The following is a 24236-nucleotide window of genomic DNA, read 5'->3' as shown; positions in this document are numbered from 1 at the left end:
AGAAAAAGCGGGTCGTAGTGATTGTGGTTAGGTAGGCATAAGCATACATGCATCCACGGTTACATCATCCTCGGTCGTGCGGTGACCATGGCCACATGCATTGCATGGAGGGAGGATGAAAGCAGCATGCGAGGCGACTCGAGTGTGCCGAGTGAAAAAGCTTCTAAATAAGAAGACGATTCGACAAATGGGCACGGTAAGACATCCACCGTAGACCACTCCACACAAGGAGGAAACGGCGGAGACGCCCGCAAGCTTGACCCACATAGAGAGCAGTCTATAACATAGACTGTTAGAGCTCGACCGATGGTCTGAAGGCGTACTGTTTGGTGTAAACTCGCCGACCCGGTACGGTGGGTGTGCCCAGAAAATAGGCATAGAATGCCGACAGAGAAGTCTGGGGCTTTAAACAAGCTTGAACGCACGTACATAGCCAATAATCTCATGAGATGTACGGCGGTTTCTTTCCTCCGAGATGATGCTTACCCGACCGGGAAGGACTCGGGGAACAGCTGTGAATGTCAACAGGAGGGATATCTAGCATATGAAAAGCTGATTCCCTCCAGGTATTCGGTGCGGGTGCTTTCGGCGGTGTCCGGCTGGACGACCGGTGATGGCAGCTCGGGCAGGGCTCGAACGAGCCGCCCGAATACGAGACAATAGGTTAACATAACCATAATGCACCGGGTGGTGAAGGCGTAGCGATTACTAAGCACAGGAGAACTTTAAATCGCCGTGACATTCAGATCCGATATACATACTCATAAGTTCGGAGAGCTATGAGGTAGTGAGACATACCGCTGAGCGGTGATGGTGCTCATATCGGAGTCGCCCTCTCTTCAGCGGCGATCGCTGGAGGACGGGTGTCTGTACTAGCCCTGACTCTGGCCTTGCAAGGGTAGGAGCTAAGTAAGACAGGGCACCCTTACTTTCGAATAGAAAGTGAGGTTCAGGCCAGAAACCGACGGTCCCGTCGCCTGGGCGGACGGACCGCGGACGTGATAGGTTGCCCCCTCAAAGCAGCCAAACATTCTCACGAGAGAAGTGCGGCATGCGGTATGTAAGAGATTCTTACCTCCAATCTACGGGCCCGCTTAGGGGGTAGAATGGAGAGAGTTACCGCTGAAGGAGTCGTCGCCGTACGTGGGCTTGACGTAGAGGGCGAATTCGGGAGTAACTGCATAAAAAGGGGAATACCCATGCAGGTAACTCGCCGATGGCTCCCCGGAGTGCGGGTTGGCGAGAGAAGTCTCAATCCGCTCAATACCCGACGCCAGCAATAAGACCGCGGCGGTCTTATAATGACGGAGAACACGAGGATAAGAACCCGTAATGCTCGGGGACGCATAGATGCAGCCTGAACGGATGCAAAGTCCAGCCGTCGGTCACCGAGAGCTTGCCGACATATTGATGCTTGAAAGCCGTATGTCGGAAGCACCTGCATAGAAACGGGGGTCACCGTGTAGGTGAACAGCGTTTCAATAAATGCCCGGTGTGAGAGGACAGGTGATTGCTTGAGCCGCACAGTGCTTAGCAAGGCGGCTGAAGCTGATATGAAGCGTGGGTGAATTACCCGCACTGCTCATGGGAGTATGTGCGACGCCTGACCCACAAATATCGGGAGTCTGGTGACATAATGGAGGGCGATGCCCGTATGTCGATAACACCTGTGTATTAGCGGGGATTTCCCTTGCAGGTGCGTGAGCCGGCGAATCATGAAATCGCCGGTGACTCTCCGAGGTGCAAGATGGCGAATGTCTGCTTAACCTGCCCGGTGCTCGACACGGCGGTTTTAGCTGACAGGGAGCATGAGGATAAAGATCCGTGATGCTCGAGGGCGTTCTGTTGTAACATGAAGTTACGACGCATGGCCATCGGCACAAGAATCAGAAAGAAAGGTCTGCCCGCAAAGTGGGATTAGCGACCTAGACTTTCTTCTTGTTATTCCTCTTCTGTGCGGCCCCCGCCGGGGGGCAGAAGAGGGAACAATCATCGGGAGTCTGGCGACATAGTGGCGGGCGACGCCCGTATGTCGATAGCACCTGTGTATTAGCGGGGATTTCCCTTGCAGGTGCGTGGGCCGGCGAATCATATTGCCGGTGACTCTCCGAGGTGCGAGACGGCGACTGTCTGCTTGACCTGCCTGGTGCTCGACACGGCGGTTTTAGCTGACAGAGAGCATTAGGATGAAGATCCGTGGTGCTCGAGGGCGTTCTGTTGTAACATGAAGTTACGACGCCTGGCCGTCGGCACAAGAATCAGAAGGGAAGGTCTACCCGCACAGCGGGGTTAGCGACCTAGAATTTCTTCTTCTTCCTCTTCTATGCGGCCCCCGCCGGGGGGCAGAAGAGGGTATAATGATTGGGAGTCTGGTGACATAATGGCGGGCGACGCCCGTATGTCGATAGCACCTGTGTATTAGCGGGAATTTCCCTTGCAGGTGCGTGAGCCGGCGAAACATGATATTGCCGGTGACTCTCCGAGGTGTGTTGGATGGCCGGTGTCTGCTTGATCCGCTCGGTTGGTAGTACCGTCGGCTGAAGCAGGCAAGCCTGGGGGTAAAAACCCGCAGTGCTGGAGGGCACTCTAGATTAGCTTGAGAAGCTGAGAGGCCTGGCCATCAAAAGAATCAGAGGACAGACCGCCCGACGGAGCGGGGCTTACGTCTGTGGTTCTCCTCTTCTTCTTTTCTTCTTCTTCGGTTGCTCCGGCGCCGGAGCGGAAGAAGGGACAAGAGGCTGGGCTGCGCCTGTCTTCCTCTCCTTAGCTCTCCCACGGGGAGAGCTAGCCGAGCGAGAGGAGGCGTCGGCCGAATCTGACGGCGTCAGATTGAATTGAGAGTCCGACACGGTCGGACTCAGGTGCCTCTTCCGACTAGGGGCTGGTAGCCCTTTGCCGACGCTCCCTAGAGGGGTCTTACACGGCATCGAGCCTAGTCTTTGCCGGGTGGAGAGACCCGTGCTCTCCCCCCGGACTTTAGGTGACCCGATGGCCGGTGGGTCTGACAGCCCTAGAGGAGTCGCCGTTTTCTGTACTAGTGCGACGCTCCCCAATAAGGTTCAGGTTCCGGGACGGAAGCCTTGGCCATCACCGTGCGGGCACGTGGTCGCAAATCCACGGTTCCACCCTTATTAAGCGGGACACGTGAACGCGCGTCCACGGTTCCACCCCTTTGAGAGCCCACGGGGCTCTGACTCTGTTCTCGCTATCTATACTACCTGTGGTGGGGGATAAGACCCCGGTGTCGGGCCCCGAAACAGCAGCCGCCTGAGGCTCTTCAGAAAGAGAGTCCGAAAGGCTCATTATTGCCGTAGGGTGATGTAGTAGTAAGATAGAAAAAAAAGAGAAGCAAAGGGGGTAGGGGGGGGAACAAACCCCAACCCAGAAGACAAGGACCTCAAAAAGCGGACTTTTGAGAGTCAAAAACGGATCTCACAAGGATGATACAAGGTAAAATCCCAGAACAAAGGAAACAGTAATAATTGAGAATTATTAAGAGACACTGTCCCTGAAGTCCGTTAGAAAAATTAATTATTTGATTATCACAACAAGAATCTGCTTCCGCCAAAATTCTGAAAAGAAGGAAGGGGGGAAGCATCTAAAAAGAAGAAAACACTAAGTTTTCTTCTTTTTTTTTTTTTGTTGTTGTTTTGTTGTGTCCACCTGTTCAAAAGAAAAAAAATAATAATTTTTCTTGAGGTGAGGATCAGCTAAGGAAAAAAAGGGGAGCAAGATTCCCTTTCTTTTTTTTTTTTTTTATAAACAAGAAGTTTAAGAAAAAAAAAATTATAAGTCCAGAGACCGGTAGCTGACTTGAAAAGGAAGGGGGGAAAAACAAAGATAGCTTTCCCGAGAAGGAAGGCCGAGTCAAAGGCGACGAACGCTGACAGGAGACGGCTTCCTAAAAAAAATTCTAAGTATTCTTGTGAAGGAAAGAAAATATTTTTTTTTTTATAATTAATTGAATAATTAATCAATTAATAAACACAAGAACAAAGGATTGATTGAAACAAAAGAACAATCAACTAACTCGAAACAAGAAACAAAGAACTTGAATCGAGGCAAAGGAGCAAGTCAAGAATTAAAAGAATCAATCAATTAATTAATTAATCAATTAACCAATTAATTCAATTAATAAATACAAGAGCAAAGGATTGATTGAAACAAAAGAACAATCAACTAACTCGAAACAAGAGACAAAGAACTTGAAACGAGGCTGGAATACGACGCTCCTAACGTCCTACAGAACCTATCTGTGGAGAAATAAATCAATTAAATTCACGACGAGTCGTATAAACGAAGAAGTCAGTGAATAAAAAGAATTAAAAGGATTAAAAAGGAGCGAAGACAACGCCCGAGCAGGAAGGCGCGGAGCTATGGGGCGGAGAGGTGAAGACAACCCGCCTGTGAGAAACGTATCTTTAAAAAAACAAACTCACGAAGAGGGACAAGAAACGTTAAAATAATATCACGGAAGCTCCGCGCGACGTGATAATCCTATAACAATCTTAGATGAGAGAAAATAAGATTGAAATAAGGGAAGAATTGCACAATAAAGTATCCAAACGGAAAACAGAAATGCAATTTTGAGAGTGTACTTAGCTTGCGACTGCACTCGACCGCAGGCGAAAGTAAAAGAGGAAATGGACGCCAAATTGCGCGACGATCTTGGGATAGTGCGTTGGTAGGGAGATGCAGCGCGCGCGCAGGAAAAATTGTGTACTCTATATTCGGCACGCAGGTTCATCGTAATGAACTAGCAAATCAAATGGGTATATCCCAGTTATTGATGTAAATCATCTTATACATTTTAACGAGAATGAATAAAAACTATTAAATACTCAGATTAGTATCACATGCATGCAAGACCTGATATATATCAATATATAATGGTTATGGATGGATATTATATAAATACGTTTTAGAAGAAATACATATATCAAATGGTAAGGCATAATCTATGACTGTTGCAATGGGGAAAGAGTTGTTAGTATGATAGAATCTCTAGTAACAAATTCAGAGGGTTAAAAAATACGGGTGGATCATGCATCTATTCAATTTTCATTATAAATGCAATTTAAATTTGGGTAAAAGACTCACAGCATGGTCTGGTTACCACAAACAATGTTCTGACCATGCATTTTACCTATTTCGCAGTTAGCTCCTTCGTATCCTGCTGCGCATGCGCATGTATATCCATTGATTCCATCAGTACACACGCCGCCATTTTGGCATGGCATGCTGCTGCATTCGTCGATACCTGAAATTAAGGTTAGATATGAATTAATTTCAATACAACACAAGTTTACAAATGATTCAAACCTTCATGCAGAAGTCTATAAGTGCAAATGTATTGTATCATTTTTACGCATCAAAACTGCATAACATTGATTCAAATAAAGGATACTGAAACTGTAAGCCGACAAAATTAAAATGAATTATATGGGATCGTTTTTAAGATCTTTTCCCTCAACCGTGGGACCATAAAGGAGAAACAAATAATCTGGTCTTAGATTCACTCAAACAGTGGTATATATATATAACGATATCTTGCCCCCCCCCCCGAGCTTTCTTGATAACCAGATCACGTCTGAAGAAGCTTCAATTTCTTATGAATAGGAAGTCCCAAAATCAAGTCCTATGGCTAAACGCAAAGATGTAGTTGATATGCGTTCATTTGGTACTGACCCTTCTCGCAACTCGCTATTAAAAGCTCGATTTGTCATTGAACGTATAGTGTCTTTTAGTTATAATGATAATAATAGTAGTAGAAGTAGTAATAGTCTTTTTTTATTTAACGCATATCACATTATATACCTATGTCTCTAGCGGTTCAGAAAATAAAGAAAAGAAAAAAAATAGGTTATTGCGTTCACGTTGTTGAATTGAGGTTCATTTTAAAATAAGTTTTAAGAGCCATTAAAGAAACGTCCAATAAAAAAAATAGCGGCTAAACTATGGCAATCAATGACATTAATTACTCTGCATGAAATGAACGGATTGATATAATTGGTTACTCACCAATAAGACACGTGACACCGGTCCATCCAGAAGCGCATACACACCGGTAAGAATTGACTAGATCAATGCACTGGCCACTGTTCTGACAAGGGAATGATGTGCACTCATCTACATCTAATATGGGAAGTAAACGATTTATGCATATATATTTTAACAGATTAGTAGGCCTACCCACGCATCTTCCACTGCTTCAGGGAAGCATTTCATTAAATATGTTGTCAATGATTTCCATCGTCTAATGTTAAAAGCTACTGCAAATCTTTGTATGTGATTGGTTGAAAAGACATTAGTGAGTGAATATCACTGACAAACATTTTCATGAAACGCTCCCCAGATCAAACATGACACTGTATCTACAATCGCGCTTAACAAAGGAAACGTTTTATCCGTGACACATTTATGCAACGTACTTTATTGTATATTCCGCTTTATTCGACGAAATTCAAATCAGAATTTTGATTAAAATTCAAAATGATTAGGAATGCTTCAAATTGTTTCTTATAATGCTAAGCATCAATAGTAAGTTTCATAGAGGTCTCTTTCACAAATCTGAATGAAACCAATGTAACGTAAAAACTATTTTGCAATTGTACGATTGATGCAGTCTTTGAACGACCTGACTTTTCTTTATTCAAAGAATGAAAAAAATTGGTCATTTTCCATTTAAACGTCTTCATTTAGGTATATTTCACGCGTTTGTCAAAATACAACGAAACATCCATAGTATATGCACTACTGGAATTCGAACAGATTTCCTTTGTTAAAGCGGATTCGAAAACAGGCTACATTGTTAGTTCATTTTTACATTCATCCCTTGTAAATGCAATGCAAATATGATAATAATAATAATACCAATGATTAAAATAGTCGAAAGCGAATCGATACAAATCTGCAGTCATATGAAAGCGAGATGACTTAATATATACATTTTTAATTAGAGTCTTTTATCCCAAATGGTGCAAGATACTATTTAGCGTGAGAGATATGGTACTAGATTTATTCCTGAGTGCTATAAGCCCTATAATGATTGCATGATAAGATGATATGAAAAGACATGGTTAAAATGAATATGATATGTTTATCAGCATGTGATGATAGGAGCGATTTGCATGAGATCGTTGCCTGGATAATACCATCTCTGAGATGACATTACTCAACTCTACACTCACTTATTTCACAATTATCGCCAGCCCAGCCCGGGGAGCATGCGCAGATGTATGAATTGATCTGATCAATGCAGGATCCTCCATTCTGACAAGGAATGCTAGTACATTCATCCGAATCTATAAAGAAATGTTAGGAATAAAGAGGTCAGCAACTTAAGGACAAGATCATCCAATAAATCTTATTATATCTTATCTTGTTTTTTTTTTATTTATATATTTATTTTACCGAATCAAAAGACACATGATACAAACATAAATCAATTTTACATGGCATAAACAAACAGAAGGGAATTAAGCAGTTCTACATGTACATGCTGGTCAGGAATGTCAAACGCACATATTAGCTGTTGCTCGGAAGCATATCACCTTACACATGTAGTACTGTTTACAAGTATCAAACATAACTGCTCATTAACATAGATGTAAATTAAAAATATCACGTGAAAATTAATTGATACAGAATGATGTCATTATAAAAATATTAGATAAATCAATTAATTAATAGCAAGGAAGAAGTGGAGGATTTAAAAAACAAAATAATTCGGATTTGTAGCTGCAAATACTATGCAAAAGGGTCAACAAGGGGTGTGGATGAACTATTATTTCAAGCATGGTAACAAAATACAGTCTGGATACAATTTTTAAAATTTGGTGGAAATTGCACAATACAATTTAATTGAGTATTTAGCGAGATCCTTATGAAAGAATGAACTAAAAGCATTAGAAGTCTGAGCAATTCTTACTGATTTGACAGACATTCCCTTCCCATCCTGATGCACATGTACAGTTGAAACCATCCACTCCATCGATACAAGTTCCTTCGTTAAAACAGGGGCTGCTGGCACACTCGTCGATATCTGAAAATAAAGAAGCAGATGCCCACGAAAATATATCAATGATTGACCTTCGTGAGTGCGATCATTACCGTCACTGCTTTGTTGTTTTATTCATTGTTCCTTATTTAACCGTTGGCTGTACAAGGAGGCTGACACGTACATACTAACACCAAGAGGTTTATCGCACTGAGTCCTGTTCTATATTACGATACTCAAATTTACGAAGGTGCATTTTAATAGAAGACGATAGTACGAAAACACTTTAGAAAATTCCAACCGAAGCATGTGAAAAGGATATCGCATTCCGTCTGAAAGGTTATAACAGGACATCAATGATTTGATATACATACTTGTGATTTATCTAATAAAACATGGATCAGTTGGTTGTAGAGGACATGGTAAAATAAAAAGGTAAAACGAAAGGTATTGTCTTATTGATATTCAGAAGAAAATTTACAGATATATCGGAAAAGGAAAAAGAGAACTCACAAAGAAAGGATATTTTATTTGTGAACGGACGTGAGAATATCATCATAAGTTCAACCTTCTGATTTTTCATGCAAATAATGGAAATTTCTCTTTCACTCCTTTTTTTCATCCAGCTATAAATCATAATTTTCCATGAGATACTCATGGCGCCATTGGATGCAAATCGCTCTAAAACTGGTGCATGTTTATGCATTCAAATTGATTATTGAGACAAATCTCACGTCATCACATTAATTAACATCCCGTTTCATACCAGCTGAAAATAAGGAAAAATCTTATTCCCGAGAAAGTACATAAAAATGGATCAGGGGAGCGTTTCATGAAAGGACTTGTCGGGCGTTTTATCCGACAAGTCCTGTTTTATCCGACAGTTACTTTAGTAACAGTGCTTCTCAACCAATCAGAATCGAGGAAAGTTGTCAGATCTGACAACTTGTCGGACGAAAATATTGATGAAACGCCCCCCTGATTTCCATATTTCAGCGTTATCCCGGAATCAAATATTTACAAGACGATTGTAATAATTAGTTTTCTCCTTTCCCATTTAAAAGGGGTAAGAGAAGTAGAAAAACAGCCCCGTGTCGTAATACCTACAAATTTATAAAATAGTGATTGGATCCTTTACAAATTAAATTCAATTCAATTGAAATTCAAACTAGTGGGCCAATCGATCAAATGATAAGTTAACAATTTTAGCAAAAAAAATTGCACGTGACTGGTACTAATGACTCGTTCAATTGTCATTTTGTAATTATCTGTGTTATTGCTTGAACATTTATTGTGTCATAAATACCATGCGAATACATCTCAATTCGGCTTTAGCCCGATGATGTATTGATTTTCAGTGATAAACCATTTATCTATCTATTTATCTATTGAACGGCCATGGTTTGAAATGAAGATGGTTTATGATAAGTCGTTATAATTATGTCTATCGGTTTATGAGGATCCAAGTTACTATCTTATAAAACAAATAATGCACATCATTCTGCTCCCGCATTAGACTACACTCGTTACCTTTGAAACAGTCCGAACGCCCTCGGCTACAACCTGAGCATGTTAGAACTGTTTCAAGGGTACCTCGAGCGTGTAATTTTGCTAAAGGCCCTCAAGGGCTTGTATTAAATCACCGGCATAATAAGAAAGGGAATAAGAATTCCATAATCCCGAATCTTTCTTAGTATAACCACAGAACCGTCAAGTATTGCTCTTCCTTCAAGATATAGGCGACATACAGAACTTTGATTTCGCAATTTATCCTCCACTTATAAATATCTATACTGAACCAGATCAAAGGAATAGGGATTGACTTTGATTAAAACAATTTGTTTTTAGTAAAAACCATAAACTTAGAATAGGAAATATATGATATACCTCTCTAGTCTCTTATATTTGGGAAACCAGCTGATGGAAAATGGAAACCTCTATAAAATTAATACCAGGGATTCGTTGGTAATTATAAAATGATTGGACAGTACCACTAGGTCAACACGATCATAGAGGAAATTAACATATTTGGGATAAGGAAAGTAACATATTTGGGATAATGAAAACACCATATCTGGGATAAGGAAAGTAACATATTTGGGATAATGAAAACACCATATCTGGGATAAGGAAAGTAACATATTTGGGATAATGAAAACACCATATCTGGGATAAGGAAAGTAACATATCTGGATAAGGAAAACATATTTGGGATAAGGAAAGTAACATATTTGGAATAAGGAAAACAACATATCTGAGATAAGGAAAGTAACATATTTGGGATAAGGAAAAAAACACATCTGGGTTAAGGAAAGTTCCACATTTGGAATAAGAAAAACAACATATCTGGGATAAGGAAAGTTCCACATTTGGGATAAGGAAAACAACACATCTGGGTTAAGGAAAGTAACATATTTGGAATAAGAAAAACAACATATCTGGGATAAGGAAAGTAACATATATGTAATAAGGAAAGCAACATATACGGGATAAGGAAAGTAACATATTTGAAATAAAAAAACAACATATCTGGGATAAGGAAAGTAACATATTTGGAATAAGGAAAACAACATATCTGGGATAAGGAAAGGTTTTCTTTGCGATGACCCCTTCAGCTTCCCAAAGCTAGAACTGAATGTAAAAGAAAATCTTTCGCATATTTCGGACCCAAATTATTTAATGCACTTCCTTCAAATTTACAAGCCTGTATCTCCTTGTTAGTTTTTAAAAAAATATGCAAAGCCTTTCATTTGAATTGATGAAGAGCAAAATAACATTCCATTGATTATACAATGCTATGTAGTTGTATGTTTAAATTGACACTTCCCACTCTAAATTTTTTTTATGTTAATTGTTTCTGATGTTAAATAGTTTGTATTTTGTTTTTTTGACGTTGATTTTTTTTGATGATATATTTTATAGTTATCTTGACATGTATTTTAAACTGCAGGGCGCCTTTGTAAAGCAATTTTAAGAACTGAACAGGCCTACCCTGAAGTATAAAATAAATAAAGCAAAATGAATAATATAAATAAATAAATAAATAAATATATTTGGGATAAAAAAAACATATCTGGGATAAGGAAAGTAATATATTTGGGGTAAAGAAAACAACATATCTGGGATAAGGAAAGTAATATATTTGGGAAAGGAAATGCGTATTTCATATGATACAATGTTATTCCATATTACATCCCCGTAGAATCCAGCACCTGTATCTTATCATTATTTTTTTTTCGTAAAATAACAAACTTTTGCATTGAGATGACATACCAGACGAGTTAGACGAGCTCGACGAGTTAAACGAGCTCGACGAGTTAAACGAGCTAGACGAGTTAAACGAGCTAGACGAGTTGGAGAAAGTACGGTACAATCCTGTTCATAGAGGCAAGGGTTCATAGAACGGTTAGAAAATGATTAGGCCTACACCTTGGAATCGATCCCGTTATGAGCCATGTCGCTATAAGGTAAGATAGTCTAGAGGAACATACCCCTGGTTTTCGCTTGCATAACGCAGTCTTTAGAAGGAGACTAGATTCATTCATGCTGTGCGATGTGGCTGCTCATTGTTTGGAGTCTACTTCCACCCCCCCCCCCCCCCTCTTCCATCGCTCCGCCCTCGGCATGATTTGTGTTTGAAGACTAAAGCTAAGAGAAATAACTAACATTTTAATTGAATATATTCAGTCGAATATGATTTTAACAATCATTAATTGTTTATTCTTGAATGCGGAAGTTGCAAATGGTATCTATTCTGCCGTACTTTGGCAAAAGGAAGCAAGTTACAAAAGTATTTCGTTGTAAATGAGCAATGTGTGTTCGCCATGCAATTTAACAGCATATTTCCTTCAATTTCTTTCCATAGAACAATGATATCTTCCCAAAATTTTGCCTCAACGTGCGACATACAAAGGGTGTTTCAGAAACAACAAATAACTCAAATTAGACCGATGTGTCACTGGCTTCCTTTTGCCAAAGTTGGGCAGTATTGTGGTTGATGGAACTCCAAAGATCGATTGATTTGCTCTTTGCTTCCCAGACACTCAACGGTGATATTCATTTTATATGCTGAATAACAATAACCAGTATGATAATAAGGTGCAACATTTATAAAGCGCTTAGTACAATATATCTAAGCGCTGCATATTATTACCCCGGCTTTAGCACGGCTATCCTGATAAGGTACTCGAGCATTCTAGGAATTCTATCCTACCGGGTTCCTATGGAGTAGAGAGTGGAAATTATACAGCTAAACGTCTTGCCAAAGAATGCCAGTGCCGCGGTGGAATTCGAACCCCGGACCTTGTAGTTCAAAGTCCGGAGACTCATTCACAGGGCCACAGCACCTTTACAAATGACCGAATGAATAAATTTACAGTGAACTTGTCAATCAGTACTTGTACTTACCAATATCACAGTTCGTACCAGCCCATCCAGAATCACAGGTACAGTCATAGCGGTTTATCCCGTCGGTACAGATGCCATTTTGACATGGATTACTGGCACATTCGTCGACATCTACAGGGGTGAAATGTGGAATAATGCTACGACCATGAAAACTTGAATAATTGATTTACCTTAAGGAAATTCAAGGTAAGTCTGATACGCAGTTTGTACTAGCCCAACTCTGAAATACTAGTAAAAATACGAGTGAATGGACTTGAAACCATACAATCAATCAATAAATCAATGAGTACATAATGCAACTGTTAATTATAAACAAATCAATTCCTGAGTGTTGAGACTGTGCTAATACATCAATATTACTCTGAAAGAAATGCATTATAAATTTATCCGTGTGTGGAGTTCACGGTACACCATGTATCCTCTCGCGAGCATGAGTGTGGTCCCGGAAATTACCACCCAAACTCGACGTTTCTACAAAAAAATTTTTGTCATCTTCTGACAAAATAGAATCCACCGTTTACCGTGAAGCATCTACATTTATTTCTTCGCCATAGAAACCTCAAAAGTTACTTTATTGTTTATTCTCGACTCCTTGTGAAAGAAAATGAGCGCATTGTATCTATAATTAATCTTATTTTATTTATATTGTCCTATGTTTGTTTTATAATGATGTTAGGAAAAAATTTGAAAATATATCTTACTGATCAGGCAAGTCGGCCCAGTCCAACCTGAGGCACAGTTACACAAATAGCTGTTGACGCCATCTATACAGGTACCACCGTTCAGACATGGATTGCTTGCACATTCGTTGATATCTTCAGGAGAAAATACAAAGATAAATTGCGGAATTACTTCACTAAATTTATTAAGTGAATCCTACATAGGCGACATACAAAAGGACACATTTAGATCATCGCCTGGTAAGGGTGTTAAAAATATTTGTGTTGTATATGAACTTCTCGACAGATCAGGGGGAGCGTTTCATCACCATTTTTTTTTTCTTTTCATGAAACGCTCCACGGATCTGACAACTTTCCTTCATTTTGATTGGCTGTGTGTTTCTCTGGTAACTGTAACACTCACCAGACGACACTATTGGAAGATTTGGGTTTAATTCTGTCAGCGGGAACTGTGGTCTATACAAAAAAATCAAATCGATAAGTCCACCCAAGATAAAACTAAATCTAGCATAGGTATTCATGGCAGATATTCCTTGCAGCATAGTCGGGATCCGTATCAAGCGTTGTATTCGAAGAACAAACGCCACTTTGTCCGGAAAATGTCGTGAAAACCAGTACGGCCAAGAACGACATCGCTCCCGCATTTTTGTCATTTCAAGTCATAAAAATAAATGTACAAAGAAGTGAGATATTCTTGCAGTTATGATACGACGAATACTCAAATGAAGTAGTATGGACTAAATATCAATACCTAAAAATATATATATTGCAATTCAGACATGAATACACAACGCAGCGAAATTCAAAACGAACTTAAACCAAAGATGTTAAAAGGCCCCTCAATTTTTTGTTCATGTCATTTGATTTTAGCAAGGAGACCTAACAATTTTCCCATTTTCACCGTAAAATCTCCCTCTCTAGTCATGGCGCCTATAGATAATAATTATGTTGAGGAGCATGATCTTGATTAAGTGAGAGGGAATGACATAATGATTTCTTGACAAACCTGTCTCGCAGTTAAATCCAGTGAACCCAGGAGCACAGTTACAAGAATAGCTTCGTATGGCATCCACGCACGTTCCTCCGTTGATACACGGAGCACTCAGACAATCATCACCATCTGAAAGAGTAAGGTATTGTGGAATGAAAAAATTGTTAATGTAATATCAGTGAGAAGAGTTAATGTTTTCTGCTATCATATTCTTCCCACATATCAAACTCACTGATCAGTATATCCACCATTGTGACACAATTGCAGTTTATTTGACTTTTAATGTTTTGTTCGTATGTTGTAATCATTTATGTGTCATTTCTAGTTTTCATTTGTTTAAAACGAAAGCAAGTGTTGTAGCTTTGTCATTATGCAACTACCATGGTAACCTTGATTCTGATTTGCTGCTGAGCCCTGTTACCATGGAAGTTGCTATTATGGAAAAGTTAAAACAGTTACGAGTCATTTATCAAACGGGCCCCAGGAGGAGTATATCTTATTTTGATCAATGGTTGCCCAGATGGTCAATAAAGTGATATGATTTTTTACAAACATTTTGCAAATGGGAGCTACTAAAAGATATTTCTATTAATTGTTACCTGCGCTGACGGAAATGCTAAATCCTCTCATCTGGACGTTACGATCCGATGAGAAGAGAAACCAGGCCGATGACCCAGCGACAGAGATGACCACAGGTAACGAATTAAGGGTACCCTGATAGACCCCTTCTGCATTGTTGATATCAACGGTGTCCCCAAAGCCGTACTCAAGCAGGTCTTTCTTGAGCTCGGTGCTGAAGTCTTCGATCGTGAAGTTCATGATGTGCGCTCCGTGGCTCCGGATAAGATAGAAGCATTCCTGTCGTGGTCCGTAATTCGAAGGATAATTCGGGCTCTGGAAAGTGCCTACCTGGTCGTAGATGTTGGTCCCACACTCCTGAACTATAACATGTGTAAAATAAGAAGAGGGTTGGTATAAACAATCTCCTTTTTTAAGAAATAGCACAAAATGTACGTGCTTATCCTGGTTTCACATTGATAGATAAAAAAAATACCAAAGTGGATCAAATTAGGCTAGTGTACCATTCCCACCTATCATAAAGTGACATGTATACATGATGGTCTTCTTTCATTCGTTGAATTCATGAAGCAAAATATATCAGTCCTTATTACTATAGACATGCCGGAACTGCGGCTAATGTAAAGAATAACAGATATTGGGTTCAAATAGAACATGAATATATTATTTAGTAAAATAATGGGAAAATGTTGTCTCATTGGAAATAAATGAAAGTTGTTTTTTTTCTCAATTATTTGGTGAAACTTACACAACAAGTTGTTGTTAACTAATCTAGCTTTATAAGGGACGTTGCCAAAAAGAATTGCTATCAATTGCAAATTTTAGATACCCATTTCATCAAAAGCCAATCATTTTACACTTGTAAATTAAAAATCAGACCATCTATAAACTGCAAATTTGCAATGAGCAGGGTGACTTTCGATGGATTTATGGTTCTAAAATTGTCTTTCGATCAATTGCAGACTTCTTGCAACACCCCATTCGAGTTCAAACTACTGTCTCAATCACTACTACTTCTTAAATACAATAGATAAAATCCATTATCGAATCAAAGACCTACATCTACATAAAACTGTATCGAGTAATCAAATTATTCGTCAATAGAATAAACAAACACTGTGCAGTCCCTCAATGAATGTGTGGTAAACAGGTATGCTTTGTCTTATTTGACTTAAAGGAGGTACTCCGGGATAAGAATTAAATGATTTGAACAGATTAAAAAAATCAGACAAACAAAACACTGAAAATCTTATCAAAATCGGACAATGAATCTGATCATTATATATTTAAGATTTGCATTATTTCGGTGAAACAGTTCTATGCATGCGTCATGAATATTCATTGAGAAAATTGACACTGTAATGTCATATCTCCACTTGCTCTTTTAACATATTTTATTGTTTGAAATTATGTTTATTCAACGTTTGTCCTCCCAAAAAATACATGTAAAAAATGGATTGAAAACTAATTGAATGCATTACATATTCATTGCTGCAACTTATGTTTTACTTGTAGAGGTAATAAGCCTTTTGGACTTTGAATCACAAGGTCCGGGGTTCAAATCCCATCGCAGCACTCGCGTCCTTTGGCAAGAAAGGAATTCTGTGAATGCTTGATGCATATTATTATAATCATTATTATTATTGCCGTTATTATCATTATTATTATCATAAGGGAGATATGTCACATGCACATGTATGAAAATATGCAGTGGTTGTGATTTCATGTAGAAACGTAACGGAAAAGAAAGCGGGGATATGATATCATCAGTCAATATTCATGGCAACTTGCGAAAACTGCATGTCCTCAAATATTTTTGCTAAACTTTAAAACTCATTGGTATTTATCAGATTTCGTTGTGACTATCAGCACTTGTTCAGTGAATTTACTTTATTTATTCAATCAAGATATAGTCATTTTTAACGCGGAACACCACTTTAAAGGAACTTTCCCACTGAATTACTTACGCAATGGTCGTTCACAATTGGTGCCATGAAAATTCTGTGCACATTCACACGTGTATGAGCCTTCCAACCCATCTCGGCATACTGCTCCATTCTGACAAGGTCCACTGTCACACTCTATAGATGGTTAAAATAAAAAAAAATGAAAGAAAAAAGGTAATGATTTCATAAACAATCTGTGCCGGTTAAATGGAAAGAATTGGTCGCGAACTGAATATTCAGTAATTGGTATTCCAATGCATGACAGACGTTTTTGTGCAGACAATTTATTGCATAATACAAAAGTTATATACTCAGGAATCATGCGCTATTCACTTTATTAATAATATATTTTTGTATTCTATCTGTCTGGTTTAAAACCAAAAATTCTTTTTTTTCAGAGTTCAAATGACTAAAACTGAACCTGTTTACAATAATCAAAACATAATGGTAGATGAATTGATAATAGCAACTAGAAAAAGGGAATAACATTATAGCAAAATTAAAAATGTACATGTATGTACGTAGAATAATTAAAGACCACAGTGTTTGAATCTACATGTTCTCGGCTTTTATATGCATGCACATGTACCTTGAGCTTGACGACAAAAAAAACGAAAAACGATAGCAATTTCAATACATTCAGTACGTAACATTCAGCGTTGAAGGTTTGATTTATCGCGCTCCAGTATCGTGTGAATATAAAATCTCCATATGAATTCTGATATAGAGAATATGAAATGCCACGGTAGTGCCTATCCAATAGCAATTCTATTACCCCTCGATCCCCGGCCCCACCCCTATTTGTGAATAATTGGAAATGCCATAGAAACCAACAGAAATGCAGTTATCATCGGAATCATGAAATAAGAGGAAAATACGACAGTGTTTCATTATTCAAAATGAAACGATGCATTGATCATTATACTGATACGTGGAGTAGAAAGTCATTTATCATTCTCATTACGAGTAGATGTGTGTATTCAGACCTCTCTAATACAATCATCATCAAGTCATACACCACTACGTTCGCCAATTATTATCCGATATAGTCCATATCTCTAAATCTACAATGCCCATTATCTTAACTTGATTTGCGTAAAAATGTAATTGAAAAATATATATACATTATGCATCAGAAAAAGTTCTTTTGATGATTAATCAATTTATTCAATTATCCATAAAAAATCGACCCGCATATAAGAAACATTTGGCAGATATCGATGTCATAATAAAATTATACATGAACATTTCAAAAAGATGGTAAGAAGATGGATAATATTGTTGTTATCGTTTATTCCATTACTCTATATTACACACTTGTTGGAGGACTACATGCAGTAGACATTCATGGGGATTAATATTCAACAGAGTTCATAACACAAAAGATGAATATATCACACGTCCTCTGTACGAAGCGACTACTATAATGCACTTGCTCAAGCAATATAGATGATTATGGTGCGCGGCCATAGTTGTCATGGTAATGCTTAACGCTTTTAATTATCTCAATCGATTTGCCTTGTAAACAGACAGGGAGCGATGGCTGATGCATTGTCAACGGGATTGGACCCAACATAATGCATTTTTTGTATGAAACTAAGCCTAACCATGTACATTTTGCATTTTTTTCGTTTAATGTGTTTACCGAAATTGAGCTTACCCATGTTGTACTTTGTATGTTACCATAAACTAGAAATGAATATTTTTAATCATAATCGTTATCCTGAGAACTTTCTGGGCACAGTGAAAGAACTGTATGGAGTGTTGTATATAGAGATGTAACGGATATTGCAAAATGAAAGCAAAATATATATATGTATTTCCATGGACCCTAATGTACATGGTATTTCTATGAGTAATATCTTTGATTATGTAAATTCGCTCAAAATAAGAAGGAAAATATTGCTCCATTGTTCGAAATCGCCTTGCAAGGGTAGATAAATATTGAAGTTAGTGGGGTCTGCTGGTCGTGATATGACGTGTCCTTCAAACCTGCTACTTGTTATAACGGTCAAATAAAATACGAGACAGGCGTGTGATCCAGTTATTCAAGTGACTGATATATTCTAGTTTTTGTTTTTCTAATGGTACGTCGGCCATAGTAATGCTTGTATAATTTCAAATTGCTTCATAAAGTTGTGCGTTAACAACGACTAAATGATATGCAATTTTGTTACAGGCATTTTAGCACATGAAAGCAGAATTTGATGAAAACCCACAGTTTTGACCCCAAAAAATATGATAGAATAAGAAATAATGAAAGGGAATGTTTATAGAAACAATTACAATATTGACGTAATTGTGATTGTATTTCTACATCATGAATCTCATAAAGAAGTAATGTCTATGACTTTTGCTTGTACCATGCATATTTTGGTTTTGCATGTTTCCTTTTCTGTTTTTTGTGTATTTTATGTGTCGCAGTTTACATGCTTAACGTTTTCTATTTTTTTTTATTCCATATCCCATGAAGATATCCATGCATATCATGAAGTGGCACCTAGTATACATGTAGCAGTAGTGATATTCAAATGTGGTGTTTTGATTCAAGATTATATCCCCCATGTCTTTGGACAATAATTCTCTTACGTAACGTCTCATTCAACAGTAGCATTCTAAAAGGGATTTAATTTTGAAACCCAATAAAGGGGAACCTAAATCCGTTATAAGGCAAATTTGTACACAATTTCCACGATATCTTTGGCATATAGTTCCTTTATATCTCGAGGATCTCATTGTCAAATGCTTTGGTTACGTATAAGGTGGTGGTAGATCAAAACTCAATATCAGCAACATGATCAAGGTTTACACTGAGTGGAGAATAATCAATGAATCGATATCACGTGACCGACATCTAGATTAGTTTTGAGAAACACTCTCCCTTTGTATCCTTGATTCGCGGTTCAATGAAAATAAGGTGTTGCTGGTGAACGGGTGTGGTCAAATTCTTGCTTGAGGGGGGGGGGCAAGAGGGACCGAAAGAGGAAGAGAGTGAAAAATCAATATAGAAAGGAAATTAAGAGAAGATATAAATAAATAAATAAATATATAAATAAATAAATAAATAAATAAAGGGGAAAACAGAAAGAAGGGGAGAGAGAAAAAAAAAGAAACCCAGTAGGAAAAGGAAACAGAGATAAACTTCATCTTCGAGACAGGATGCAGAGCTCTCGGAAGATTATAGCAGAAGAAGGAGAAACATCAGATTTTCACAAGATTTAATGAATCGGGGGATTCAAATATCTGCTTTTAAATGAATTCAAATTATTGATGCCCGTCTTTTTCGTCTACATGTCAAATTTGCTGTACGATTGTGCCAATTGTATTCATGATTATGCCTGTTATGTTATGATACATGTTTTTAATAAAATATGTTTGTATACTACATGTATATGTAGGGGAAGGCGGGGTAAGTTGTGACAGTTTTTGCTTTTTGCATGTTAGAATTGATATGATTAATGATCTTGTCGAAATAAGTACCTTGCTTTGAAATTTCATTCTTCTGAAATATTTTCCACCTATATATAACTTTCTACCCCAACACTGAAAGTCATCGTGACCTTTGAAAAAACCGGTGTAAAATGGCTCAACTTGCCCCATATATGGGGTAAGTTTGAGCCACCTTCTGGGGTAAGTTGAGCCACAAAAACTATTTACAAAATGTATGGGGGGAGAACCAGCATGTCAATTTTTTGTTTAAAGTCTTTTCACTTGCTAATTCTCTAAAAATACTAACATCCTGTATAAGGAAAAGAGCAGTCATGTAAATTTGCTCCTTTCAGCCTGCATTTCAATCGATTTTTATGTTTTTTTTTGTTTTTAAGATATATTACCATAGGAATTACCATGGCTCAACTTGCCCCATGCTGTTTGGCTCAACTTACCCCAGTCCGAACTTAGTGCGATAATTTTGTATCCACACATTTATTATGCATCCATCATATAAAAGACTACGACAAGAATGAAGATCCATACCTGGACTAATAATGTTGTTATCATGTCTTCATTATATTTAAAGACGTGTGTGTTTATAAAGCACTTATGTATTTCACACTCTTTTTTACTTTTTTGGCTGAAATTCACGTTTTCCCTCTAAAAAACTACTTTTTGTTTCAAAGTTGGAATTGGGGTTAGGGGTTATGCTATGGGTCAGCAATACATGACACCACCACAATGTCTGACTCATTCATTATTGGCCTGCGGCTGGTGGCTCAACTTGCCCCTATGCTCAACTTACCCCGCCTTCCCCTATATTGTCGAATAATCCCCAATCTCATCGAGGGTGACCAACATATTGTTCGAAATGTTTTTTTTTGTATGTTAAATAAATTAATAATTATTAAACATGTTGATTAATACCGATATGATTAATACCAATAAATATATCATATAGAATATAGAGATAGTAGATGAATGTCAAAATGTCAAAATTAGATTGTCTTCATATCGATACGTGAATAGAAATATGGACAGATAAATAATAAGTTATATGGCTTACGCATTGGACCAAAATTTTGGGGAAAAGTATGGAAGTGGACGAACAAGAGCATTTATGACTTTTTAACATAGTATCTTCCAAACAAATTTCGTATCCGTGACACTGAATGCTTGATCTTGATTTCATCATTATTCCTCATCCCATAAATGTGAGATGATACACTCTAAAAATGAAGTGCTAATTTAGCGCCTAAGGAGCTTAATGTAATAGTGACTGCACTTCAGTGCTGATTTCGTAATTCAAATTTGAAGTATAGTGACTGCACTCCAAAGTGCAGTCACTATACATGTACAAGTTCTGTAAGTGCTAAATTAGCACTTCCTTTTTAGAGTACCAACATGTACTCCAGTGGGAGGTGGTGAACGTTTTCGGCAAAGAGGGGATACTATTTAAGTGTATAGTTTTGGATCATAATATTACTTCCATAATTTCATCACTCGCTGCCTTAATAAATAAAGAACGATAATGTCTGCTGAATGAGTTATACAAACTGCATTTATACAGAGTCTATTAAGACTGACTTGGGCAATTCCACAGGTTGGTCCAAATCATGTAACGTGAGTAACCGACACATTCCAAAGATTTGCCAGGAGCATAATAGAATTTCCCAAGTTTTGTTTTTATACAAAGGATAGTCAGACTGTGTACTTTGTTGTGATAAGGAGATGTTTAGTTCCTATCAATAATAATGGAGTTACAACTCCAAGTATGAGTCAAGGTGTCTCCAAATGTAACGTGAGTAACCGTGGAATAGCCCATTTAATAGTATTATCAGGCATGATATTCAAAATGGGCATAAACATGTTTGTTTAGAGCTTGGCTAATTTCTTTACGTTATGATCACAATAACGTACAAAGCATACAGGAGATGATGCCAGTGAATACGTCTACTTGGTATTAAACTTAAAGGTCAAGTCCACCTCAGAAGAATGTTGATTTGAATCAATAGAGAAAAATCAGACAAGCACAATGCTGAAAATTTCATTAAAATCGGATGTGTATGTGTGTATTTTAGTTTTGTCAGACGTGTATCAATCAGATATGATTATTTACGTCTGGGACCGACCTTTAACGTCACCATCCGAAACACGTGACCAGGGCTGCGTAACACAAAGATTAGCGATCAATCGCTAAATGGACTGGCCGATAAAGTTCAATGTTACACGCGCATTTGGTTTAAGATACTGACCAGGAACCAATCAGTGAGGTTCTTTCATATTTGCAATTCACCGCAAACCTTTGTGTTACGGAGCCCAGGGCTCGAACCTCTGCATGAATTTGTAACTTCCCCACAGCTTGGATTACAGGCGCACGCCACAACGCCCAGGATGTAAAATAAGTTATGACATTTCAAAGTTTCGCTTATTTTTAACAAAATAGTTATATGAACAAACAAGTTACATCCAAATGAGAGAGTCGATGATGTCACTCACTCACTATTTATTTTGTTTTTTATTGTTTGAATTATACAATATTCCAATTTTTACCAATTTGATGATTAGGACCTCCTTGCCTGAAGCACAAAAAGTTAAAATAATGGAATTCCACGTGTTCAGGGAGGAATGAAACTTAATTTCACATGTCAATGACGAGAAAAATAAAAATATTTCATATTTCATATAATAAAATACAAAAGAAATAGTGAGTGAATGATGTCACCAGTTCTTCATTTGCATACTGACCGAGATGTGCATATAACTGTTTTGTAAAATGAGGCGAAACTTAAAAATGCCATAAATTTCTTATTTTATATCCGATTTTGATGAAATTTTCAGTGTTAAGCTTGTTGAATTTTTCTCTTTTTATTCAAATCAAGTTTTTGATGGGGTAGACTTGTCCTTTAATGATGTTTATGAAGTACATGTATACGGTATAAAAGTGGTAGTTAACAAGACGCTTTTATTTTTTTGTTTTGTAATTGTATTTGATGGACATGGTTACACGTAGTTTGTAATGAATTGTATCAATTTGAAGGCAAGAAAGTGTAACACCCATCGTAACTTATTAGCTCTTGTGTACACTACAAAAACTCGATCGGTGTTGATTTAACACCAACCCGAAATCTATATATGTCCACATCAGAGAAGTTAAAAACACCAGTTTCGTTTTGGTCTAAAACCAGAAAGGTGTTTATACAACATCAATTAGTATCAAAACAGCATGGCTTTGATTCCAAACTGGTGTTGTTTCAATACTTCCCTGGTGTGGACATATATAGATTCCGGGCTGGTGTTAAGTTTACACCGAAGCTTTTGCAGTTTAGATTTGCCACTTCTTTTGTAAAATGTCTTGGGCTTGATTTACGTTTAATGCATTATAAACGTTCCCAATTAATAAGAAGTCTTTCATGATACATGAGGTTATGCATACTTAACAGAAACGCATAACTTTTTTGTGTAACCACTAATTTTGAATTCGACTTCAATACCAATTTATTGACTTCAAAATGTCATACAATCAGAAAATGAACACGGAATAAAGGGGAAATAACAAAACGAAGATTGAAACTAATGTGTAATCTCACAATATACCTACACATGTTCAGAATGTGTATTTTTCTTCCAGTTTTGTAAAGTATGTTATGACCCCTCAAGGGAATGTTGTCAATCTTGGGTAGGCCTTAGCCTTGAGGACTCCGTGATCATATTTTTTCATGATCATAAAAAATATGATCACGAAGTCCTCAAGGCTAGGTAGGCCTATACATGCATAACCCATATAATAGTACTTCACAACTACAGCAAAATTTAGTAACAATATTTCTAACAACAACATTTTTTAGTTTAACACGCAAGAATAAATAAACACTAAAATAAACACGCAAGAAAAGTAAAGACTCTTACCATTCAACGCAGCCACTCCTGATGTTAAGACGAGAGAAAGGCCAAGAAGGGTGAACAAGTACGAATCCATCTTCGTCTCACCTTTCCGTCCTATTGATATTCCATATAACATTAATTATCAACCAATCCTTGATGCTAAGAGATCAAGAGGCAAAAATAACCACCTTTGTCCGTTTTGTAACTAATTTTGTAATACGTGTGGCAGGTTTGGTGGTGGCGCCGCGATTATGTAGGTAGCTTTCCCCACGATTCGTCCGGAAGCTTCTTCTCGTACCAACGCAGAATCCTGAGGT

The 24236-nt window shown here is 37.9% G+C and overlaps 1 protein-coding gene across 3 annotated transcripts in view; it reads right to left on the bottom strand.

Moving 5' to 3' along the window:
• Nucleotides 1–24208, bottom strand: part of LOC121422390 (neurogenic locus notch homolog protein 2-like) — a 76076-nt gene extending 51868 nt beyond the window's left edge. For 2 of the 3 annotated variants that reach the window (XM_041617397.1, XM_041617399.1), the window contains exons 1-10: nt 23944–24208; nt 16624–16737; nt 14677–15018; nt 14093–14206; nt 13108–13221; nt 12407–12517; nt 7931–8044; nt 7191–7304; nt 6022–6135; nt 5147–5260 (exon numbers count right to left, since the gene is read on the bottom strand). In XM_041617397.1, the coding sequence (XP_041473331.1) occupies nt 5147–5260; nt 6022–6135; nt 7191–7304; nt 7931–8044; nt 12407–12517; nt 13108–13221; nt 14093–14206; nt 14677–15018; nt 16624–16737; nt 23944–24055 (1363 nt within the window). In that variant the 5' untranslated portion in view covers nt 24056–24208. The remainder of the gene's footprint in view (nt 1–5146; nt 5261–6021; nt 6136–7190; nt 7305–7930; nt 8045–12406; nt 12518–13107; nt 13222–14092; nt 14207–14676; nt 15019–16623; nt 16738–23943) is intronic. The other variant, XM_041617398.1, reaches the window with a different exon arrangement.
• Nucleotides 24209–24236: the final 28 nt, after the last annotated feature.

This window comes from Lytechinus variegatus, chromosome 10, assembly GCF_018143015.1.
Source record: "Lytechinus variegatus isolate NC3 chromosome 10, Lvar_3.0, whole genome shotgun sequence".
Lineage (NCBI taxonomy): Eukaryota > Metazoa > Echinodermata > Echinoidea > Temnopleuroida > Toxopneustidae > Lytechinus > Lytechinus variegatus.
Note: the sequence above shows the minus strand (reverse complement) of the source record. Positions and strands in the feature narration are given on the sequence as shown.